We start from the raw sequence: 21,097 nt of genomic DNA on the forward strand, positions 1-21,097 counted from the left end.
CTCAAAAAAAAAAAAAAATCTCGCGCATAGTGATTTTTTCCCCCTCTTCCCCCCTCCTCGCGGGGTTTGGCGTAGCGGTCGACGCGAGAGCCAAATGACTGAAGGTCGTTCGTCTACGATGTAGGGGAAGGAGGGAGGAGTGTGGAGGGGGGGGGGGAGGCAGCGTGGAGGTTATCGAACCTTATCCGTTGTCCGTCTGGGAATCAGGCCTCTGAAGTCTCGCGGCGCGCTATATAAGGAAAAAAGAGAGAAGGGGGACATTTTCCAGATTTCAATCTCTTCCATGGGGAGGAAGGTCCATGACACACACTTGGCAATGCCTATTTCTGTGATTAATTTCTTCCAATGTGTCTAACTACCAACAAAACACCTGTTTAAAAAAAAATTGGTTGTCTGTATAAAGTCGGTTTACGGACGATAGTTTAAAGTGACAACGTCATAACAAAACATTGATGAAATGATTGCATACTTTTATGAATAAAATTGAGTTATTTTTATTTTAATAATAAAAGAATAAATACTTGAAATTATACTAGTAACCAGATTTTTAAAATGCAAGAAGAATTAACCTTTATTGCCGAAATTGTTGTTGTAATAAGCAATGAAAACCACATTAACTTTTCACTTCACTTTATAAACAGTCGAAGAAACAGTTCACGTGTAGATGACTTGTAATTAATTTTAAAAACTGACGTTTAACTATAAAGTTTAAATATAATTATGAACAAGTTTTCATATAAATAAACTGTAATCAAATATCTATCATCAATTATATGAATCACCATAATTTTTTAGTCAATTGTAACATAACCTATTATTACTGCACTCGCCGACAGCGTAACGCAACACAGCATAACGGAACAATGAGGGTAACGGGACACAGCGTAACGGAACAATGTGCGTAACGGGACAATTTGATCGTGCGTGCAGCCGGCGTTCGTCGATTTATTAGACGTTGTCACGTCAAAAATATATATTCGCATCTCCCGTCAGTCCCGTATTCCCCTGTGAGGAGGAGACGCACTGTAAAAAATACGTCCGTCATTGTGAAACTACTGTGGAGGTAGGAGTCTGACTTGTTACAGCATTTATAAAATAGTCACATGTTTTTTTTTTTTTTTTTTTAGGATTGGTTTTGTTTGGTTTAATTTAAGGTGTCTTTATTGCAGGCAGTGTATATTTTACCGTTGATGATGCCGGGTTGTTCCGCTCGAAGGCTGTTTTAAGGGTTTCCGCCTTCCCGGACACACATCAGTAGAGACCGGAAAAATTCGCGGATTCCTTTCGAGACAGGCTGGAAACCAAACTCGTTTAGCTTAATGCTGCGTCAGTGATTGGACCGCAATTTACCTGAAGGACTCTGAGACAGTGGCAAACACTCGACAAAAGAAGTATCGAATCATAAGAATCGCAGTAAAGCAGGTGTCCCGAGTCGGTAGCCAATGACCAAGTGATAGTTGCCCGAGTACATAGAGAATCGTGGAGTCTATCCTAGTGGTCATTGAAACCGCGAATTTTTCCAGTCCCTACGACGTGATTTGAAAACTGATCTGTTTACAGAAAGGATCTGAGAATACGCTCAAGGTGGGTTAATAGTTCGGTTTTCGTGTTTAATTTTTTAACTGTATTTTTAGAAGAGTGAAAATGGTTAAAACGCGTGTTTTCCGATTTTTTTTTTTTTTTTTTTTTGGCAGTGCAGATTCTTGAAAGCACTCAAGGAAATTGCATTACACCTTTATCTTCATTTATCCGCCATATAATGTTGCGGTCACCGCTCAGATTTCACAGTTGTCCTGTGACTACGAGAAGACTGCGCGCCAGTTGAGAGAAGACACCGCGCTAGCAGTATGGTTGGTGAGGGGACGACACAAACCCCAGTCTTGGATCCAAAAATACATTTATGCCATAACATGGTCAAAAAGTATACAAAATAAAATTTATTGTGTGTTTATTTACATGTTACTGTGTTTCTACATCACAATGAAAATTGGCTTAGAGATCATGCCAGAGGTTTTTTTTTTGTATTTAAATATGTAGGTAGGTATACTAGAACTAACACAAATTTAAATAGTCAAGTTTCTTATGTTACGTTTTTCTACCTTGTATTTATGTATTTCAGTATATCGGATGCATAAGACACTATGTCCACTTGTGGGTAAAAAGCCCTTTTAATCAAGAACTTGACCATCGTTTGACATTCTTTCTAGTGGCATACCACACTGGTGTATCTACGATGTGTCAAAAATTCACATATTGTGGGTAGAAAATAGTTGAGTAAATAAGTGATGTACAATTTAAAATTCTTTAAACTGCTCTCATGAAAAAAAAAAGTGTCATGCCTCCGAGGTAAAATATATTTTTGCAATGCATTTGCTGCTTGACCCACAGGCAAGAAAGCCAGTCATAAAAATTATAGGGTTCCTGGTTCAATTTCCGTCGGGTTGACAATGTAGAATCACAAAACAGAACCAAACTGCCATTTTCCCATTCCACAAAAAAAAAAAAAAAAAGCTGCTTCGTATCCCTGCGATATTACCTGAAACATAAAACCCGACGAATCAACCAATCGTTATCGTTAGAGACCTGTAAAATTCGCGATTTCAAATCCCTAAAGGATAGACACCATGATCCTCTATGCACTCGTGCAAATTACATCTGCTGATTGGTTACCGACTCGTAACACCTGTTGGACTGGAATGATCGTGATTCGCTAATTCTTCTGTTAAAAGATTTTCCATTGGCCCAGAGTTCCTTCAGTTAAACTGTGGCCCAATCACTGAAGCAAAATAATGTCAAAAGTATTTGGACTCTATCCTATCGCGAAATGAATCCGCGAATTTTACAGGTCTCTAGTTATCGATACTAACATCATGATCACCATGAAACAATCTTGCACTTTGTTTCAATTTATGATATTTAGTATGCGTGTATGCACCCATTCACCTTTTTAAAAGTGAAAGTTAAAAATATTTAATTTTTTTTTTTGCCGGCGACGAACGAGGTCCGAGGTCGCAAGCCGCCCACGGCCGCCGAGAGACGTGGAAGAGCATTTGTTTCGGAACGCACCCTCTCTCTCCCGCGCGGAAAAGGTCCCGCAGCAGACATTTGCGGGGGATTCGTGACGACTACCCGGCGGTGATTGCAGTCACGCCGCGGATTCGGAAATCGCCGTCGTCGTCGGTGTCTGCGGCTGCGACGTGTTATTTGGCGTCGTAACTCGCGCGCCGCCGCCCCTCCCTTCCCCCCGAGAGAAGCGTCCAATTAAAACTGTTCTTCTCCTCTACCCTTGAGGGGGGGGGGGGGGCAACACACACACACACACACACCTCGCCCCACGTTGTGCGCGCGCGCGGAAGGTGATAAGCTGACGTTCACCGTCGCCGAAAGGAAAAAAAAAAGAAGCTGTCTTCGGGAAATTGCAGGAGGAAGAAGCATCGCAGGGTAGGCATTATTTTGGAACACCCGGCGGCTGTGCCCAATTTTTTTTTTTTTTTTCCCCGCCGCCGCCGCCGATGCGAACCTGTGTTTTGGGCTCCGTCAGACCCCGGGGCCACCGCGCGTCGATAGCTGCGCCGGTCCTGCCCCCCCCCCCCCTCCCCCGGGCCCTCTCTCGACCCTGGTCGGCCGCACCTGGGCCGCTGTCAGCACGGGCTTCATCACTAGAGGTGTAAAAGTAACGGAAAAAAGCGTACCCGTATGTATTCGTTACTATAACAATCAGTACTCGTTACTATCGTATCGTTACTCGTTACTTCTGATACCGCATAGCATGCAACGAATCGAGTGGTATTGCGTACGCGTACAGTATGACGTCGCGTAAATAATAATAAATAGAATATATACAATTAACAATATTTGATAATTAACAGTTATTGTTAACCAAGAAACAATTAAATCTCATTAGAGCGGCTTATTATATTATCTCTTTTGAGATAATAAAAAAACGTTAAAATTCGCGATAATAAAAAACAAAAACGTACATATTTCTAATTTGTAAAACATACTTTCTTTCGTTGTTTCTGTTCCAATCTCAAACTTTGTCTACATACACAATACCTTTAATAAACAGTAAAAAACTTGGACGACGAATTTCCAAATTATTATTTTACTTAATAAACAAACATCGTTCTTTGTAACGTAAATTCATCGAATATGCGCGCGCATGCGTGAAACATACGAAACATGCGAGTAACGAAATGCAGCCGTGTGTAACGTTTCGTTACTCGTATATAGACGGCGCACCCGTTACTCAGTAACGAATACATACGGTTTGCTGCAGCTCTATTCATCACTGCACACGCAGGGCACCTTCGACATGCTTCTGCGATAGGTGTTTAATTTATTTCAACGAGAATTTAAATGGCTTTTTCGACTAGAGGTGCCGTTAAGGCTCGGGTCTGATTCGCCACGTCGATTTTTGACCTGATGACGTCTTATAAATCGATGAACGCCGACTGCACGCACGAAAAATTGTCACGTTCCGCCTGAGCCGAGCGTGCAAGAACCGGCCAACCACCGTGCGAGAAAATCTTCTGTAATATCAAACAGGTTAAGGCGGGCTTTTTAACTAATTGTTCGTGATCATATTCAAACAAATCATTTAAATTAAATTTTGCAAAAACTGTAAATAACATTTTAAAATTAAAAAAGTATGCAATTTTTCATCAATGTTTTCTTATGACGTTATCACGTAAAATTATCGTCCGTAAACCGACTTTTTTTTTCCCAGTTTATCAAAAAGGTTGATTTTACATTTCTTTTTATTTGACAAATTTCTGGTTGTTATTTATTAATAGAGACAGGAAAAATTCGCGGTTTCATTTCGCGATAGGCTAGAATCCAAGTGCGCGTAACTTATTGCCGCTTCAGTGATTGGAACGCAGTTTGCCTGAAGGACTGTGATCGTAAGAAGTATCAAAATCACAAGCATCCCAGTTAAGCAGGTGTCACGAGTCAGTAGCCAGTGAGGCTGGTGTAATTTTTCCCGCGTGTATAGAGGATCGTGGAGTCTATCCTAGAGGTAATCAAAACCACGAATTTTTCCAGTATCTATTTATTAAGACAAGTACAAATTCACAACCTTGCTTTTGTTTTCCCGGTACTGCACTGAAGGCCCCGCCCACCTCTGATGCGTCATGCGGGCGCGGGAGGTATGCTCTGCTCCACTCAACGTCCCTCACTGTGTGGCGAAAGGTCACGCGCTGAGTTTTTATGCCCTCCTTTGTCATGTCGGTGTACACAACGTTGTGCTGTGGTCCTTTATTCGGATTGCGTGTTGGCTGTTGTTTCAGGCATGGAAATCTTGCGCCCTCCCCATTCTGCGAAGTGTCGGCCATCACCAGAATGTCGCATGTCCAGCCAGGTGTCAAGCTCGGTGAGTGTTTGCGCCGTCACGTGGAGTGGTCTTTACGGTAACCATAAATGGGTTCGTTAGACAAATCAACAAAAAACAACATAAATTAACACCTTACTCTAAAATATTCTTAATCAGAGGGAAAAAATATGAAAAAAAAAAAGTAATTACAATAAAATACATAAAAGTAATATTATATAAAAAATAAAAATATGTAACATTAAAGTTTTTAGTTAAAAGTATCTACTATTCCTGCAGATAAATCTCTTCAACTATTACCATCCAATTAAGGGAGTCTTATTTACTCAGGAAAGTTTTGAAACATAAATAGAAATCTTTAAAATCTTGACACAAATTTGCATTTGAATACGCACGTGTTGTAAAATACCCGTGGCAGGTAAAAAAAAAATATATATATATATATATATACAGGATAAAACCATAGATTTTTAATTTTTTCATTACTATAGAGTGGCATATATGGATATAGATATATAGAGATATACATATAGAGAGATAGATAAAGATAGAGAATTAGAGAGAGAAAGGGATATATATATGCTTTGTATATGTGTACCTACTTCAAACTAATTACAAAAAAATATAGTAATTATATTGAGTTTGTGCAATGCATGCCTGGCATTAGCTAGTTAACAATTCAAATGTTAAAAGTCCCCGAAAACACAGTGTTATCAAGTTTAGCCTGCAAATCATTGATCTCGTGAAGTTTTTTGGGTCCCTACAAATCAAGAACGGTCTTGTGTACAGTAATCGCATTCTAATCATTAGCTCAGCGAAGTGCAGAAGAGCTCATGACCGGTCATAGCTAGAGAACGGAAAAATTCGCGGTTTCAATGATCTCTAGGATAGACTCCACGATCCTCTATGTACTAGGACAAATTGCACCTGCTCATTGGATAATGACTCGTGACACGCGTTACCTGGGATTCTTGTGATTGATTCTTCTTTTGTTGAAGGTTTTTCACTGGCTTAGAAACCTTCAGGTAAACGGTGGTCCAATCACTGACTCAGAATGAAGGTGAACGAGTTTGGAGTCTAGCCTACCGCGAAATGAATACCCGAATTTTTCCGGTCTCTAGTCATAGCTAAAAATAAAAATAATTTATTCAACGAGACACCAACATTGTGTGTTGCAGTCCAAGAAATCGTACAAAATTTACCGAAAATCAAAGGGTTACCTTCACGTGGCCGTTGTGACTGTAAATCCACGATTATTTTCCAGGTTCACTGGGTGGCAGAGCAGACTTGAAACACACATGCATCTGATTCACGTTGGTGAAAGGACGACAGTGGTCTTGATGACTCTGAGCCAGTTATAAACAAGGAGAAGACGTGTTTACCCCGACATATGATCACTAGGGACTGGAAAAATTCGCGGGTTCAGTGACCTCCAGGATAGATTCCACGATCCTGTGCATACTCGGGCAAACGTCACATTACTCCAGGTTAACAGTGAGCCAATAGCAGAAGTTGCATAAAGGTACAATTATTTGCATTTCAGCATATCGCGAAATGAATCCGCAAATTTTTCCGGTCTCTAGTGATCACGCTGAAAAGATTCGAGTTTACAGTGATGTGTTTTTAATCCGGCACATTTCGTAATCCGGCATCAATCTAACCGCTCGCGTTCTGATTCTTTTTTTCTTTTTCTTTTTTTCGTGTGGACTCCAGTCATCCGTGGCCGCCAGAGCATTACTGCGCTGCCAGCACTTTTTAGTTCGCTCAGAATTTATCGTTACTGTCGGTTTCCAATTTCAGAACAGTGTTTTCTGGCGGGTCGAATTTCACACATTTTTCACGTTAAGTATGCCCGATAAAAAAATACATTGACTTTCTATAATCCGGAAAATTCGCAGAACCGTCGTGACCATGATCCCGGGTTAAGAACATTTTCACTTTATCCAGACAAATTGAGACCGGAAAAAATTTCTCGGATTCGTTTCATGATGTGCTAAAATTCTTAACCGTGACTTCGTGCAGACAGACTCTACTGTTAATCTGGAGGACTCTTGGGTCAGTTAGAGACCCCCCAGTCAAAAAAGGTATCGAATCACGAGGCACCCAGTTGAGACGCCTCAAGGAGTGATCGGCCAATGAACAGTCGACGCTTGCCCTAGAATTCAGAGGACCTTGGAGTCCATCCTGAAGGTCAGTGAAAACCCGAGATTTTTTGACGCGTTAACGTCTTATAAATCGATGAACGCCGGCTGCACGCACGAAAAAAGCATGACTCATTGTCACGTTCCGCCTGAGCCGAGCGTGCAAGAACCGGCCAACCACCGCGCGAGAATATCTTCTATGATATCAAACAGGTTACGGCGGGCTTTTTAACTAATTGTTCGTGATTATATTTAAACAAATTATTTAAATTAAATTTGCAAAAAACTGTAAATAATATTTAAAAATTAAAAAGTATGCAATTATTCATCAATGTTTTCTTATGACGTCATAACGTAAAATTATCGTCCGTAAACCGACTTTACAGACAAACCCCCCCCCCCCCGTTTTTTTTTCTAGTCTCGGGGCGACTGAGGCTCTAGAACCTCGTGTTGAATTGGAAACAAAAGCAGGAATGGGGCCGATAACGGGTTCGACTACAGCTGCAAGAAAAGTTGGTTGGTGATTTGTGGGGAGGGGAATAGAGAGAGAAAGAGAGAGAGGCAACCGGGTGTATGGAGCGACAGGAACCACAAACTCAGCACAGAGAGAAAGAGCGAGAGAGAGAGAAAGAGAGAGAGAAAGAGAAAGAGCTAGCTTGCCGTTGTGACACCGAGGCACAAAACAGCAGTTCTTTCGCTACTTGAGAATCGGGCTCGATGAACCACGGATGGAGAACTTCTCGTCAGGTTATGTTTGCTGTTACATACACACTGGCCGATCCCAAGGAATCAGAGGTTTGTTCGTACTTTGGAGTCGGGTTGCACGTGGTTATAGGTACGGATATTCCGTGGATTATTTCGGTCTGCAAGCTGGACTGCAAAATCCATGCTCGTACACTTGTGTTCGTGATTGAACCCGCTGTTTATTTGGACACGCCCCTCGACGACCTTGAGCCAACGATGCCCGGCTGTAAGTAGAGACCGGAAATATTCGCGGTTTCATTTAGCGATAGACTAGAATCCAAATGCGTGTAACTTATTGCCGCTTCAGTGATTGGAACACAGTTTGCCTGAAGGACTGTGAGCCAATGAATGACCCTCAACTTAAGAAGTACCGAATCACAATCATCCCAGTTTAGCAGGTGTCACGAGTCAGTAGCCAATGAGCTGGTGTAATTTCCCCGCGTACATAGAGGATCGTGAAGTCTATCCTGGATGTCATCGAAACCACGAATTTTTCCAGTCCCTAACTATAAGGGAAGAAAGCGAATCACGTGGTTCCGAAAATCAAGAACAAAAAAAAATTTTTCTTGCTAATAAATTGGTCTATGTAAACGCAAAAGTTGTCATAGCAAACATAAGGCTTTAAATTTTATCCTGACGCCAAACGAATTCGCGAAATTTCCGGTTCTCTTAACACACGGGTCACCACTTCTTCTCCTTGATTATTACTGGCTCGTGTTGGTCCAGGTTTTGGCAAGATAAATACGTTCCAATTTTAAAAGTAAATCGGTTATATATGTGCTTTAACTCCACTTTTCTACCGAACGAATTCGTGAAATCTACTTGTCTAGATTTGTGTACCTACTTATTTATGTCAGTATTTGTGGATTGGCATAATGATTATGACTAGGGCGTGTATTTTTCGTGAAAAGATTTTAAGATCTGCTGTGTGTTAAAAACTTTGTTTTTATTGTCTGTGTTTCCGGGTTGGCTGGGTTTCTTTCAGGTCTTATCGTCGTACATTGGGGAAACTGCGAGATTTGAGTGGTAACCATAACATTATATGGGGGGAGAAACTAAGATAAAGGTGTAATGCAAATTCCTTTATGTACGTGATGTTTCATAAACAGAATTACCTACTCATCTGCACTCAGCGTACTCTTAGATTCTTTTCTGCTCGGGTGTCTTGAGTAGATATTAAATCTCGTGGTTTTTTTATTTTGACGTGACAACGTTTAATAAATCGATAAACGCCGGCTGCACGCACGAAAAAGTGTCCCGTTACGATGTGTCCCGTTACGCCATTTGTCCGTTACGCTGTGTCCCGTTACGCTCATTGTACGCTTGCGCCGCATCTAACTCTCTTCCGCTCGATTGGCCTATGCGTCCGAGGAGAAGAAAGACAGCGGCAGCACACAACTTACATCTACACGTGAACTGTTTCGTCGACTGTTTGTAAAGTGAAGTGAAAAGTTAATGTGGTTTTCATTGCTTATTACAACAACAATAATTTCGGCAATAAAGGTTAATTATTCTTGCATTTTAAAAATCTGATTACTAGTATAATTTCAAGTATTTATTCTTTTATTATTAAAATTAAAATGATTCAATTTTATTCATAAAAGTATGCAATCATTTCATCAACGTTTTTTTATGACGTCACGTTAAACTATCGTCCGTAAACCGACTTCACAGACAACCAATTTTTTTTTCTGAAGCTCTGCACACCGTATGTACGGGACCCTTGAGTGCTGAAAGTGTTTATACTCCCAGCTATATTTTACATTATTGATTCAATTGGAAATCATCGGCTTGAACCAAAGTTAACTCAGGAAAGAGGCCCCTGAAGGCGAGATGCGCGCACGCGTCGACAGGAAGAACCGCCGGCAGCTGCCGTAACCGCGGGGATTGCGGCGGAAGTAATTTGAAGCAGCCGGCTGGGCACGAGGGTAGCGACTCGACTTCCCTTCACGCAGCGGCGACAAGGGGTTCATACATAATGCAGGCCCTCAGCCAACCCGCGCCAGTTGAGGAGGCGTCGTCACGGCTTCGCTCGTTCGCTGAAACCACGGCGGTCCTCTGATCCGGCATCGATCGGGGAAAATATTGATTTCTAGGGACCGGAAAAATTCGCGGGTTCAATGACCTGCACGATGAACTCCATAGTTCTACGTACACTCGGTCAAATGTCACCCTCTCATTGGCTGCTGTCTTGTGAGACGTTCCATCGTAGCAGCCTGTGATTCGATAAAAAGCTTTGGTCGGGTGTTTCTCATTGTCCCAGAGTCATCCAGGTGTGTTGCGAGCCAATAGCAGAGGCAGCACTGAGGTATAACTATTTGTATTTTAGCCTATCGCGAAATGAATTCGCGAATTTTTCCGGTCTCTATTAATTTCGTAGTAGTAACTTTCTTGATGTAGAGCAACAAAATACAACTAGTTAAAAAGTATGAGCGTACTGAATATTAATTGAAGTAGCTTGGCTTCTGGGATTTGTATAATTCACCGACGTTTCGGTCGACATTGCTGTCGCCATCATCAGGGAGCAGTTACCTGCCGAGGACGCGGCTGCAACCCAGAAGCTAAGCTACTCCAGACGATGGCCGTGAAAAACCCGCGAACACGAATGTTATAATTTTTCTTCGGAATTCCCGGAATCGCTCGATAGTCCGAGACAAAATCGCTAATCCAGCGTTGGCCGTGGTCCCGAACCTTCTTGGGTTTATGTAAGTTAGTTTTTACTGTCCCTCCGGGGTTTATAGTCTTTAATGTCCCTTCCGGGTTTGTAGAGTAGTTACTGTCCCTTCCGGGTCTGTAGAGTCTTTACTGAGGTATACTAGGGGTTTATGGAAACCTAGTCATAACATTCACATCTTCTTCTTCTTGGTGACACGATAATTAGAGACCTGAAAAATTCGCGGATTCAATTCGTGTTATGCTAAAATTCAAATAATTATACCTTAGTGCTGCTTCTGCCATTGGTTCACTGTTAATCTGGAGGACTGTGGTCCAATTAGAGACCTATCACTCATAGAAGCGTCGAATCACAGGCCACCCAGTCGAGACGACTCACAAGTCAGCAGCCAATGAACAGTTGGCATTTGCCCGAGTGTGTAGAGGATATTGGAGTCTATCCTGAAGGTCATTGAACCCGCGATTTTTTCCGGTCTCTAACGATAATAAGCTAGGGACTGGAAAAATTCGCGGGTTCAGTGAACTCCAGGATAGACTCCACGATCTGTGCATACTCGGGCAAACGTCACTTGTTCATTGGCTGGTGACTTATGAGGCGTCTCAATTGGGGGACTCGTGATTCGATATTTCTTTGACTGAGGGTCTATAGTTGGCCCACAGTCCTCCAGGTTAACAGTGAACCAATAGCAGACGTTGCATAAAGGTACAATTATTTGCATTTCAGCATATCGTAAAATTAATCCGCGAATTTTTTTCCGGTCTCTAATAATAACTATCTAGTTTATATCAGGGACAGTGGCGTAGCCAGGATTTGTGTATGGGGGGTGTTAAGAAGCATGCGGCCCCCCCCCCCCCCGTATTAAAGCGGGGGGTCCGGGTCCTCCCCCGGGAAAATTTGGATGTTAAGGTGTAAAATAGTGCTATTTTAGCAGTTTTCTGTTCTTAAATTTAAATATTGTAATGGTAAATTTTTTTATTAATTTTAATATGAAATTTGTTTGAGTGATGAATAAGAAATTAATTAAAGATTTGGTGCTAAGGGGAGGGTTTGTCCCCTAACCCCCCCACCCCCCCTGGCTACGCCCCTGATCAGGGACGTTCATGTTTTCGGCCTTAATAGCATAATGACAACTCCGGGTCGCCTCGGGTCGGCGGGCTGGCGCGACAACCGACCACATGTCGGGGCGTGATCCGGTCTCCTTGGGGGGGGGGGGGGAACCCGCCCCGACCTTGGAGGCGCTGGCGCCGCCGGTGGGTGGGTTGTCAGGGGTCAGGGGTCACGGGTGTGCCTTCCCTCCCCCTTTCCCTTCCCCACCATCTTTCCCCGCACCGTGGTTCCGGGACTGGCGCAGCGGCGTCGTCGCTCCACCGCAGATCTTTCAATCCGCATTACGTCATACGTTTTGACGTGAGCACGTCTTTAAAATTGCTTCCATAGTGGGAGGCATTTAAAAAAAAAACGAATGATAACAAAAACCGGAGGATACAGTTTGGTGTTGCAGCTACACATCTATCATCTCCATCCAAAATTTAATTACACCACTGGATAGCTAAAGGATCAGAGAATTCGTTACGCTAAGTGAGGACTGTGACGCATCGCGCGCGGTGGAGGGGGAAAGCGCCGCCATTTTGAGGTCATTTTTCTGCGTTTCGAGATTTCCATTTAGTACAACTTTTGACTCGGAGAAGCTACGACGTTCGATTGTTTCAATCGTCAGCTATCGTCTAAATATATCGATTGCATATTATAAAACATCAGTGTAAATTACAGTGAATATGTATGGTGTTAAAAATTAAAAAAAAAAAAACACGATTATGACATACATAAAATAGCGTAATTTTTTATTTTGTATAGAAAATATTACCTGTTACGTACACGTATTCACGTACAACACACGGCCGTGTCCATGACACAGCCACAACCCATTTTTTTTTTTCATTAATGAGGAGACTGGAAGAACTCGCGGCTTCGATGACCTCCAGGATATACTCCACCATCCTTCTGCATGCTCGGGCAAACGTCGCCTGTTCATTGGCTGCTGACTTGTGAGGCTACTCAACTGGGTAACTTGATTCAATACGTCTTTGGCTTAGGGTCTCTAACTGGCCAAAAGTCCTCCAGTTCAACAGCGAAGCACCAGGAAGTTATAATTACAGTAAACTCCCTATTATCCGCGCACGCTACGAAAAAATACAGCACATATGTAAACTAGTATTTTATTACAAGTGAGCAAATTTGAACTCTACTGACGAGTGTATTGTGTGCAGTATACAATAAAACGCCACAGGCCTTCTCTGAACTCACGCAGTAGGCTGGCATGCGTTGCTATTTTTGTCTCTGTCGCGCTTTGTTTCTAGTCGTGTATGGTTGAGCACTTTTATGATTACATTACTGAAATGTATTGTAAGTTAATCATTCAGTAAAATACTAAAATTTTAACATCATTTAAATTTTTTTTACTGTTGATTGTAACTTTTACTGTAAATAAAGAGTTAGATTTTTAAGTTGAAATTAATGTTTCCTTTTTTTGTTTCCCATTTTCGTCTCTTTTGCGGATTATCCGCGATTTTCACTATCCGCGGTGGCCCTGCCACTTAATTTCGCGGATAATCGGGAGAGAACTGTATTTAAATTCGAGCACATCACGAACTGAATCCGTGAATTTTCCCTGTGTCTATAATAGTATGGAACTACGAATAACAAACCTTCGTTTATTGGAGGTGCGTTCTTCGTCGAAAAATTCCTTAAACTTAACTGTACGTTCTGTCAGTGCAGTTTTAACATTTCGGCTGAGCGCTGAAGTGTACGCAGTAAACCTTTAAGAGTACTTACTTCCAGTGAAAGAACCACGAAAACCACACACATCCTTGTTTTCGGGCCGAACTCAGAACGTTTACCGGCGTTGCAGACCAACTCCGTCCTGTCTCGGGCCACCATGCGCGGAATGAATTAAGTTATCGGGTCTAATTTATTACCGGGATTAAAGCGCAGTCGAGGGACATCGCCGGCCGACCAGCGCTATCTCTTGGTTAGAACAAGATTGTGGTGAGGGGGGGGGGGGGCAGTTAATTGCGTGCGGCTCGGTTTAGTACACCCTGGAGTGCAGAATCGTGTCAGAGCGGTTTTAGTTGTTTTTTTTTATTTGCGAGCCCGCGGGCATACGTCCGCCCGCCCAGCGAGAGAGCCGTGACGTAGCTAGTGTTTTTTTCTCGAACGGCTGAGCGCCAGGTGGTAGGCCTATGTCTGTGACAGCACAAATTTCAGTGGTGTTTTTTTTAAATGTCTGCAACTTTAATTTTTTAAAGATAAACTTCATTAAAGCCGGTAGGGATGAAGTTCATCAGAGCGTAACGGAAAGTGTAACGCCCAGAAGTTGACGAAAAAGTGCAACGAGAATTTTTATGTTTTATTATTATTAGAGACCGTAAAAATTCGTTGGTTTCATTTCGCGATAGGATAGAATCCAAGTGCGTGCAAATTATTGCCGCTTCAGTGATTGGAACGCAGTTCGCCTGAAGGACTGTGGGCCAGTGAATGACCCTCAGCGTAAGAAGTACCGAATCACAAGCATCCCAGTTTAGCAGATGTCACGAGTCAGTAGCCAATGAGGCTAGTGTAATTTTTCCCGCGTACTTAGAGGATCGTTGAGTTTATCCTAGAGGTCATTGAAACCACGAATTTTTTCCAGTCCCTATTCATAGGGACCGGAAAAATTCGCGGGTTCTATGACCTCTAGGATGAACTCCACAGTTCTACGTACACTCGGTCAAATGCCACCCACTCATTGATTGCTGTCTTGTGAGACGTCCCAACGTAGCAGCCTGTGATTCGATAAAGCTTTGGTTCGGTGTTTCTCATTGGCCCAGAGTCGTCTAGGTGAGTTGTGAGCCAATAGCAGAGGCAGCACTGAGGTATAACTATTTGTATTTTAGCCTATCGCGAAACGAATTAAGCGAATTTTTCCGGTCTCTACCTATTCATTATTAGGGCCAAAAAAAATTTTTTTTCTTGAAAAGATTTCTAGACAAGCTGTGTGTTAAAACACTGTATGATTGGTTGAGTTTCTTCAAGGTGCACGTCCACGGTCGGCACACGGACCAATAACAGTTCTGGCCAGGCCATTCAGGACACCTTTGCTTCCTCACTGGATGGCTTTTACTGGTGTGCTGACAGTTGAACTTTGACCTCGAAGGAACTCGGCCAAAACACGAAACACAGACGATGCCAAGCCGCCAACCCCCCGCATGGTAGACTCTTTTCTACTCTGTCCAACTCTTCTTCCAGACCCATCCTTCTGTTTTCCCGTAAGCCTCCTGCTTGATATTAACGCATGAAATTTTGCATCCCGCGTGTCAGAGCCCAGGATTTTTCCCTGGGCCCAACTTATCTAGTTTTTAGTTCAGTATAGTCAGTGAGGGGAGTTAAGTCATGGCGCCAATCGCTGCCATGGCTGGCCAATCCCCCTCCTAGCACACGATGCATGCTACCCCTCCTGCATGGCCAACACCCTGCATGATTAGAGCGTATGGGCTTCGGCCTGAGACGCACTTAGTCTCCCTCCCTAACCCGGAACCCTCCCCAACACACTTAGTTTTAATTTGAGTTAGGAAAAAAAAAAGACGATGCCGCAGGAGTTATATCTTCGGGTAAACGCGACGGGAAGCGGTAAAGAGGAATATTCCGAACCCCCCCCCCCCCTCTTCTTCCCTTTCGTCATCCCCACCACCCTCTTGGTAACAACCGCCACTTTACCCGGCCTCGCAACAACTCCCGCATCGGCAGTTCGCTGGTCATTAATCTCGCGTTATTTAGTGGCCGCCGCCGGCTCGGCTTGGGCCCACGCGCCGCCGCCGCTCCGCTAATTGCCCGCTGCCCGCCGAGGTCACGTGGTGTGGACTCCGGTCCGAGTACACTCCACTTGCCCTAAAAGTCATTCGACCTAAAATGATTTTCGGCTGAATGCCTGTTAGGTCGAATGACTTTTAGGGCAACTGACTTTTAGGCCAAGTGACTTTTAGGTCAAGTGACGTTTAGGAGATATGACTTTTAGGTCAAGTGACGCGCACCCGCCGGTCCGCCTGCGAGTCGCGGTCCGGCGAAAACATTCTGTCAGAGTCCTTGGGTAGGACGTCTACGTGTTACATATGTCGTAGAGACCGGTAAATTTCGCGGTTTCATTTCGCGATAGGCTAGAATCCAAGTGCGTGTAACTTATTGCCGCTTTAGTGATTGGAACACAAGTTTGCCTGAAGGACTGTGAGCCAATGAATGACCCTCAGCGCAATAGGTATCGAGTCACAAGCATCCCAGTTTAGCAGGTGTCACGAGTCAGTAGCCAATGAGGCTGGTGTAATTTTCCCCGCGTACATAGAGGATCGTGGAGTCCATCCTAGAGGTAATCGAAACCACGAATTTTTTCAGTCCCTACATATGTGTAGAGACCGGAATAATTCGCGAATTCATTTCGCGATAGACTAATATACATATATATATATACTCATTGCTTCCTCTGCTATTGGCTCACAACTCACCTGGATGACTCTGGGCCAATGAGAAACGCCCAACCAAAGCTTTATCGAATCACAGGCTGCTACGTTGGGACGTCTCACAATACAGCAGCCATTGAGTGGGTGACATTTGACCGAGTGTACGTAGAACTATGGAGTTTATCCTGCAGGTCATTGAACCCGCGAATTTTTCCGGTCCCTAGATATGTGTGCCTGCGTGCTTTAATTTTTGACGTGATAACGTCTTATAAATCGATGAACGCTGGCTGCACGCACGAAAAAAGCATGAATTATTGTCACGTTCCGCCCGAGTCGAGCGTGCAAGAACCGGCCAACCACCGTGCGAGAAAATCTTCTATAATATCAAACAGGTTAAGGCGGGCTTTTTAAAAGCAGCAATTAAAAAAAAATTGATATGACGTTATCACGTAAAATTATCGTCCGTAAACCGACTTTACAGACAAGCCCCCCCCCCCCCCCCCTTTTTTATAGTCCAGATCAAGTATCTGATTTCAATTAATGTTTCGCAGGCTTTCACGGCCATTGTCTGAAGTGGCTTTGCTTCTGGGTTGTAGACGCGTCCTTGGCGAACAATTCACCGACTTTTCGGTCGACCTAGGTAACTGCTCCCTGACGATGGCGACTTGCAACGCCGACCGAGACGTCGGTGAATTATTCGCCAAGGACGCGGCTACAACACTGGAAGCCGAGCTACTGTCTTATTTCAAAACTTCGGTTTTAGAGTGTGCGAGTATTTAATTTAATCTTGATGAAATCACACCTCTTTTTTCATTTCATGAGGTAAGCAATTAAAAAAAAATTGTTAACTACGCACCTATTTCGTTTTAACTATGTTTACGCCATTGATTACACTAACAGATTCATTTACAATTGTTAAAGCTGTGCTTAGTATAGGTAATTAAATAATTTACCTTGTTACAAATACATCCGATTATATAAACATATAGGATACAATCGTATCTTTATTTGAGATAAAGAGTACGACATCAAATTTATTATCAAAGTTTGCTTAGTATTATTAAATTATGTCCCCAAATTTTTTACCCCTCTCGTCTTTCCACACACGAATGCAAAATTTAGAACTTAAAATAAATATGGCAATATCCGTTAACCAAACAAAAACCAATCTCGTTCAGTTTTTTTTACCGCACATTGAATTCCAAAATAATTATAAAAAAACTTATATTTATACTAATTCTAAATTTCTCTTTGCAATGCTGATTTAATGGATTTCATTACTTTTTAATTAAAAAATAATATTAACCCCTGTTAAAAATAACAGGTGATATTTCGGAGAACTAATAAGAGAAGGTAGCTGAAGATATGTTTATTTATCATCTCCAATATCTAAATGAAGTTTTATTTGATGAAAAAAATATTTTTTACTGTTAAACTATATTTACAATATTTCATCTTTTAGAAAGTATAATTTCAGCAAAATATTTGGTAGATTTTGTTTGTTTATAATCATACAACTTAACTTACAGCCTGATTGATTAGCTAAAGAGATACGACTTTTATAGTAAAAAAAAATTGATCGCATTTTCACCCCTTTTGCGGTAGAATATGGATAAATGGCAAATGTTAAAAAAGTTCATCAAAATCCGTCTAGTAGTTTTCCATTGATGTTCGAAAAAACAGATAAACAGAATTTTTTTTTAAAAAGTATATAATTTAATTTGCAATAATGTAAATATGCATTTCCAAAATTATTTCTTCATTTCAATCAATGTACAGCCTTTTTTTTTTTGCCTCGAAAAGTTTTATTGTTAGTATAGCTAACAGAGAACTTATTTAAGATATAACACTAAGCGAAAGGATAAAGTTTAATTATCTAAAAGAAGTTCTACAACCACCGCAATTTTTTTTTGCTCATAGGAAAATTATTTCATTGAAGTAATTGAGGGTATCACCGTTATTTTTCAAGTATTCTTCCTGACTTTTCTACAGTTTCAATTTTTTTTAAAATCACATCTCAAAATACTGATATCTATATTAATTTCACGTTAAAAAAAATGTTTTTATTCTTATATATCCGTGCGTATGGAAAGAGATTGGGAAAATCCGCGGATTCATTTCGCGTTCCATTGACCATTCGTCCAGAAAATTTCCCGTCGGTAAACGTTTTTATTGAATCTCTGACCAAATAGTCAGGACGTCTCGCAAGTCAGCAGAACTTTTCGGGCCCGTGTTTGCGTACAAATGTGTAGTCCAGCATTCAGGTCGTTTGACTCGTAAATTCATCCGGACCCTCGTATATATATATATATATATATATATATACTTGAATACGTCTTTAAAATTGCTTCCATAGCGGGAGGCAATTCAAGAAACGAATGATAACTAAATCGGGGGATACAGTTTGGTGTTGCAGCTACATATCTATCATCTCCATCCAAAATTGAATTACACCACTGGATAGCTAAACGATCAAAGAATTCGTTACGCTAAGCGAGGACTGTAACGTGCGGTGGAGAGGGAAGCGCCGCCATTTTGAGAGTCATTTTGCCGCGTTTAGAGATTTTCATTTAGTATAACTTTTGACTCGGAGAAGCTACGACGTTCGTTTGAGTTTCAATCGTCAGCTCTCGTCAAAATCTATCCAGTGCGTATATAAAACATTAGTGTAAAATAGTTACAGTGAATATATATGGTGTAAATAAAAATAAAAAAAGCTTATTTTATTTTTTGTGTAGAAACTATTAAGTACCTGTTACGTACACGCATTCGCGTACAACACACGGCCGTGTCCATGACACAGCTGCAACCCCGTTTTGTTTTCTTTACAGCGAGTAGAAAGTGAGTTGTGCGGTGGCTCCGACCTTGTAGACAACTTGCGACGGCATGAATGGTCCGGTTGCACTGCGCGGATCAGCCTCGCCGTATTCCTTTAACGAGTTCACGAGTAAAAATAAAAATAAAAAAGGAGAAGGTTTTTTGTTTAATTCGCCGCGCAGTCGTTCACCCGTAAACACGCGACGACGCGACCTCGGCGCCGCTCTCGGCCATTACCGTAGCGCGACTCTTCCTGCGCACCCTGGCGAGGCCCGTCACGTCTCACTTCGCCACTTCGCCACTTCGCCACTTCGCCAATTCGCCACTTCGCCACTTCCACTCGCCGCTTCGTCTCTTCGCCTCTTCGCCACTCGCCACTTCGCAACTTCGACACTTCGTCGCTTCGCCACTCGCCGCTTCGCCACTTCGTCGCTTCGCCACTCGCCACTTCGCCACTCGCCATCTTCGTCGCTTCGCCACTCGCCATTTCGCCATCTTCGCCACTTCGCCACTTCTTCGCTTAGCCACTTCGCCGGACGTAGGACCGAGCCGTCATCGGATATCTTCGTTTATGTATGGACTCTCGAGTTAGCTTCTTTTCGACTAAACTCTCAAAATTCACATTTGAGGCTAGTAGAAATTAAAAAAAAATTAATCTACAACAAAACCACTCTCCTTCGTGTTTTCCTTGTTTGGAAATGTACACAGGACTCCCAAGGCTGGATCCGGAGTAGTTTCTGCGAGGATTCAGTTTTCTTGAACCACGGACAACTTTTTCGTTTATTCCATAGGTTATTTCTTCGTTTGAAGAGTCGGTGAATTCACTGCGATTTGCTAACAGCGTGGGAGAAGGAATCAGAATGGCCTGTAGTAAAAACAAATAAGCCACGGGATTCGCGCGGAGTAAAATCGAGAAACCACGGGAAGCCATAATTCGAGATGTCCTGACCAGGAGTCCTTCAGATTCACGAGGCTATATTTGTCTTCCCGATGCGTCGCCCCGATTCGTGATTGAATCTGCGTGTGGCGTGTGTGAGCTTTGCACCTGGCAGAGATGTACACACAGCTGCAACGACGAATTACACTTTTTTTTCTTGCTTTCCTTATTCTAACTTGTAAGAACTGTGACCGGTTTTCGTTTCGGAACATTTCAGAGCACGGTCGTACGTGTCTATAGTCCTACGTCACAGTTATTTACGCTGCTTTTGCGATTACTGCGCAAATGTTAAACGTTTGCGGAACGTACTCGTTGATTCGTAAACATGTGTTTTATATGAATATAACATATAATCACTGTTTAGGTACATAATTTACGCTGTGTGCACGGGGCAACTGTGAAACTTGAGCGGTGACTGTAACATTATATGGCGGAGAAATTATGATAAAGGTGCGATGCAAATCCCTTAATTGCTTTCAAGAATATGTACTGTTGTTTAACGCCTAAAAATTACTCTGAAAAAAACAACATGCGTTTTAGCTATTTTAACTCTTCTAAAAATATAGATTAAAAACTTAATCCGAAATAAAAAGTACTATTCAGCCCTCAGCGAACTCTTGAATGCTCTTCGTGATCAGACCCCACTCGGATAACTCGAGTAGTTTTGAAATCGCGTTGTTTTTCTTGAAGTTCTGCGCACCGCGTGTGTGCCCGGGTAGACGGGGCCCTTAGCCCCCCGGCCCCTGCTACGCGGTGTTACGTATTCCAGACGAGAGTACAAGGACCCCGTCCCGAGTCCCGATACATCATCCTTGTGCAACGTGCAAATGAGTTTGAACTCCGCGCGAGGTGTGCTGCGAACAGGATTTGTACCACCTTTGGGGGAGGGAGGGAGTTAGATTTCTGGCGGCGCGGCGGTGCACACACACACTTGCCAAAAGTGCCTGGATGGGCGAGAAAGAAAGA

General features: G+C 42.5%; 1 protein-coding gene across 1 annotated transcript in view; it reads left to right on the top strand.

The window, feature by feature from the left end:
• The window catches only part of LOC134536135 (leucine zipper putative tumor suppressor 2-like), a 221,479-nt gene that overhangs the window by 133,430 nt on the left and 66,952 nt on the right, over positions 1-21,097 (top strand). Inside the window, exon 3 of the mRNA XM_063375728.1 lies at positions 5,292-5,374. Coding sequence (XP_063231798.1) covers positions 5,292-5,374 — 83 coding nt within the window. The remainder of the gene's footprint in view (positions 1-5,291; positions 5,375-21,097) is intronic.

This window comes from Bacillus rossius, chromosome 10 (assembly GCF_032445375.1).
Source record: "Bacillus rossius redtenbacheri isolate Brsri chromosome 10, Brsri_v3, whole genome shotgun sequence".
Classification (NCBI taxonomy): Eukaryota; Metazoa; Arthropoda; class Insecta; order Phasmatodea; family Bacillidae; genus Bacillus; species Bacillus rossius.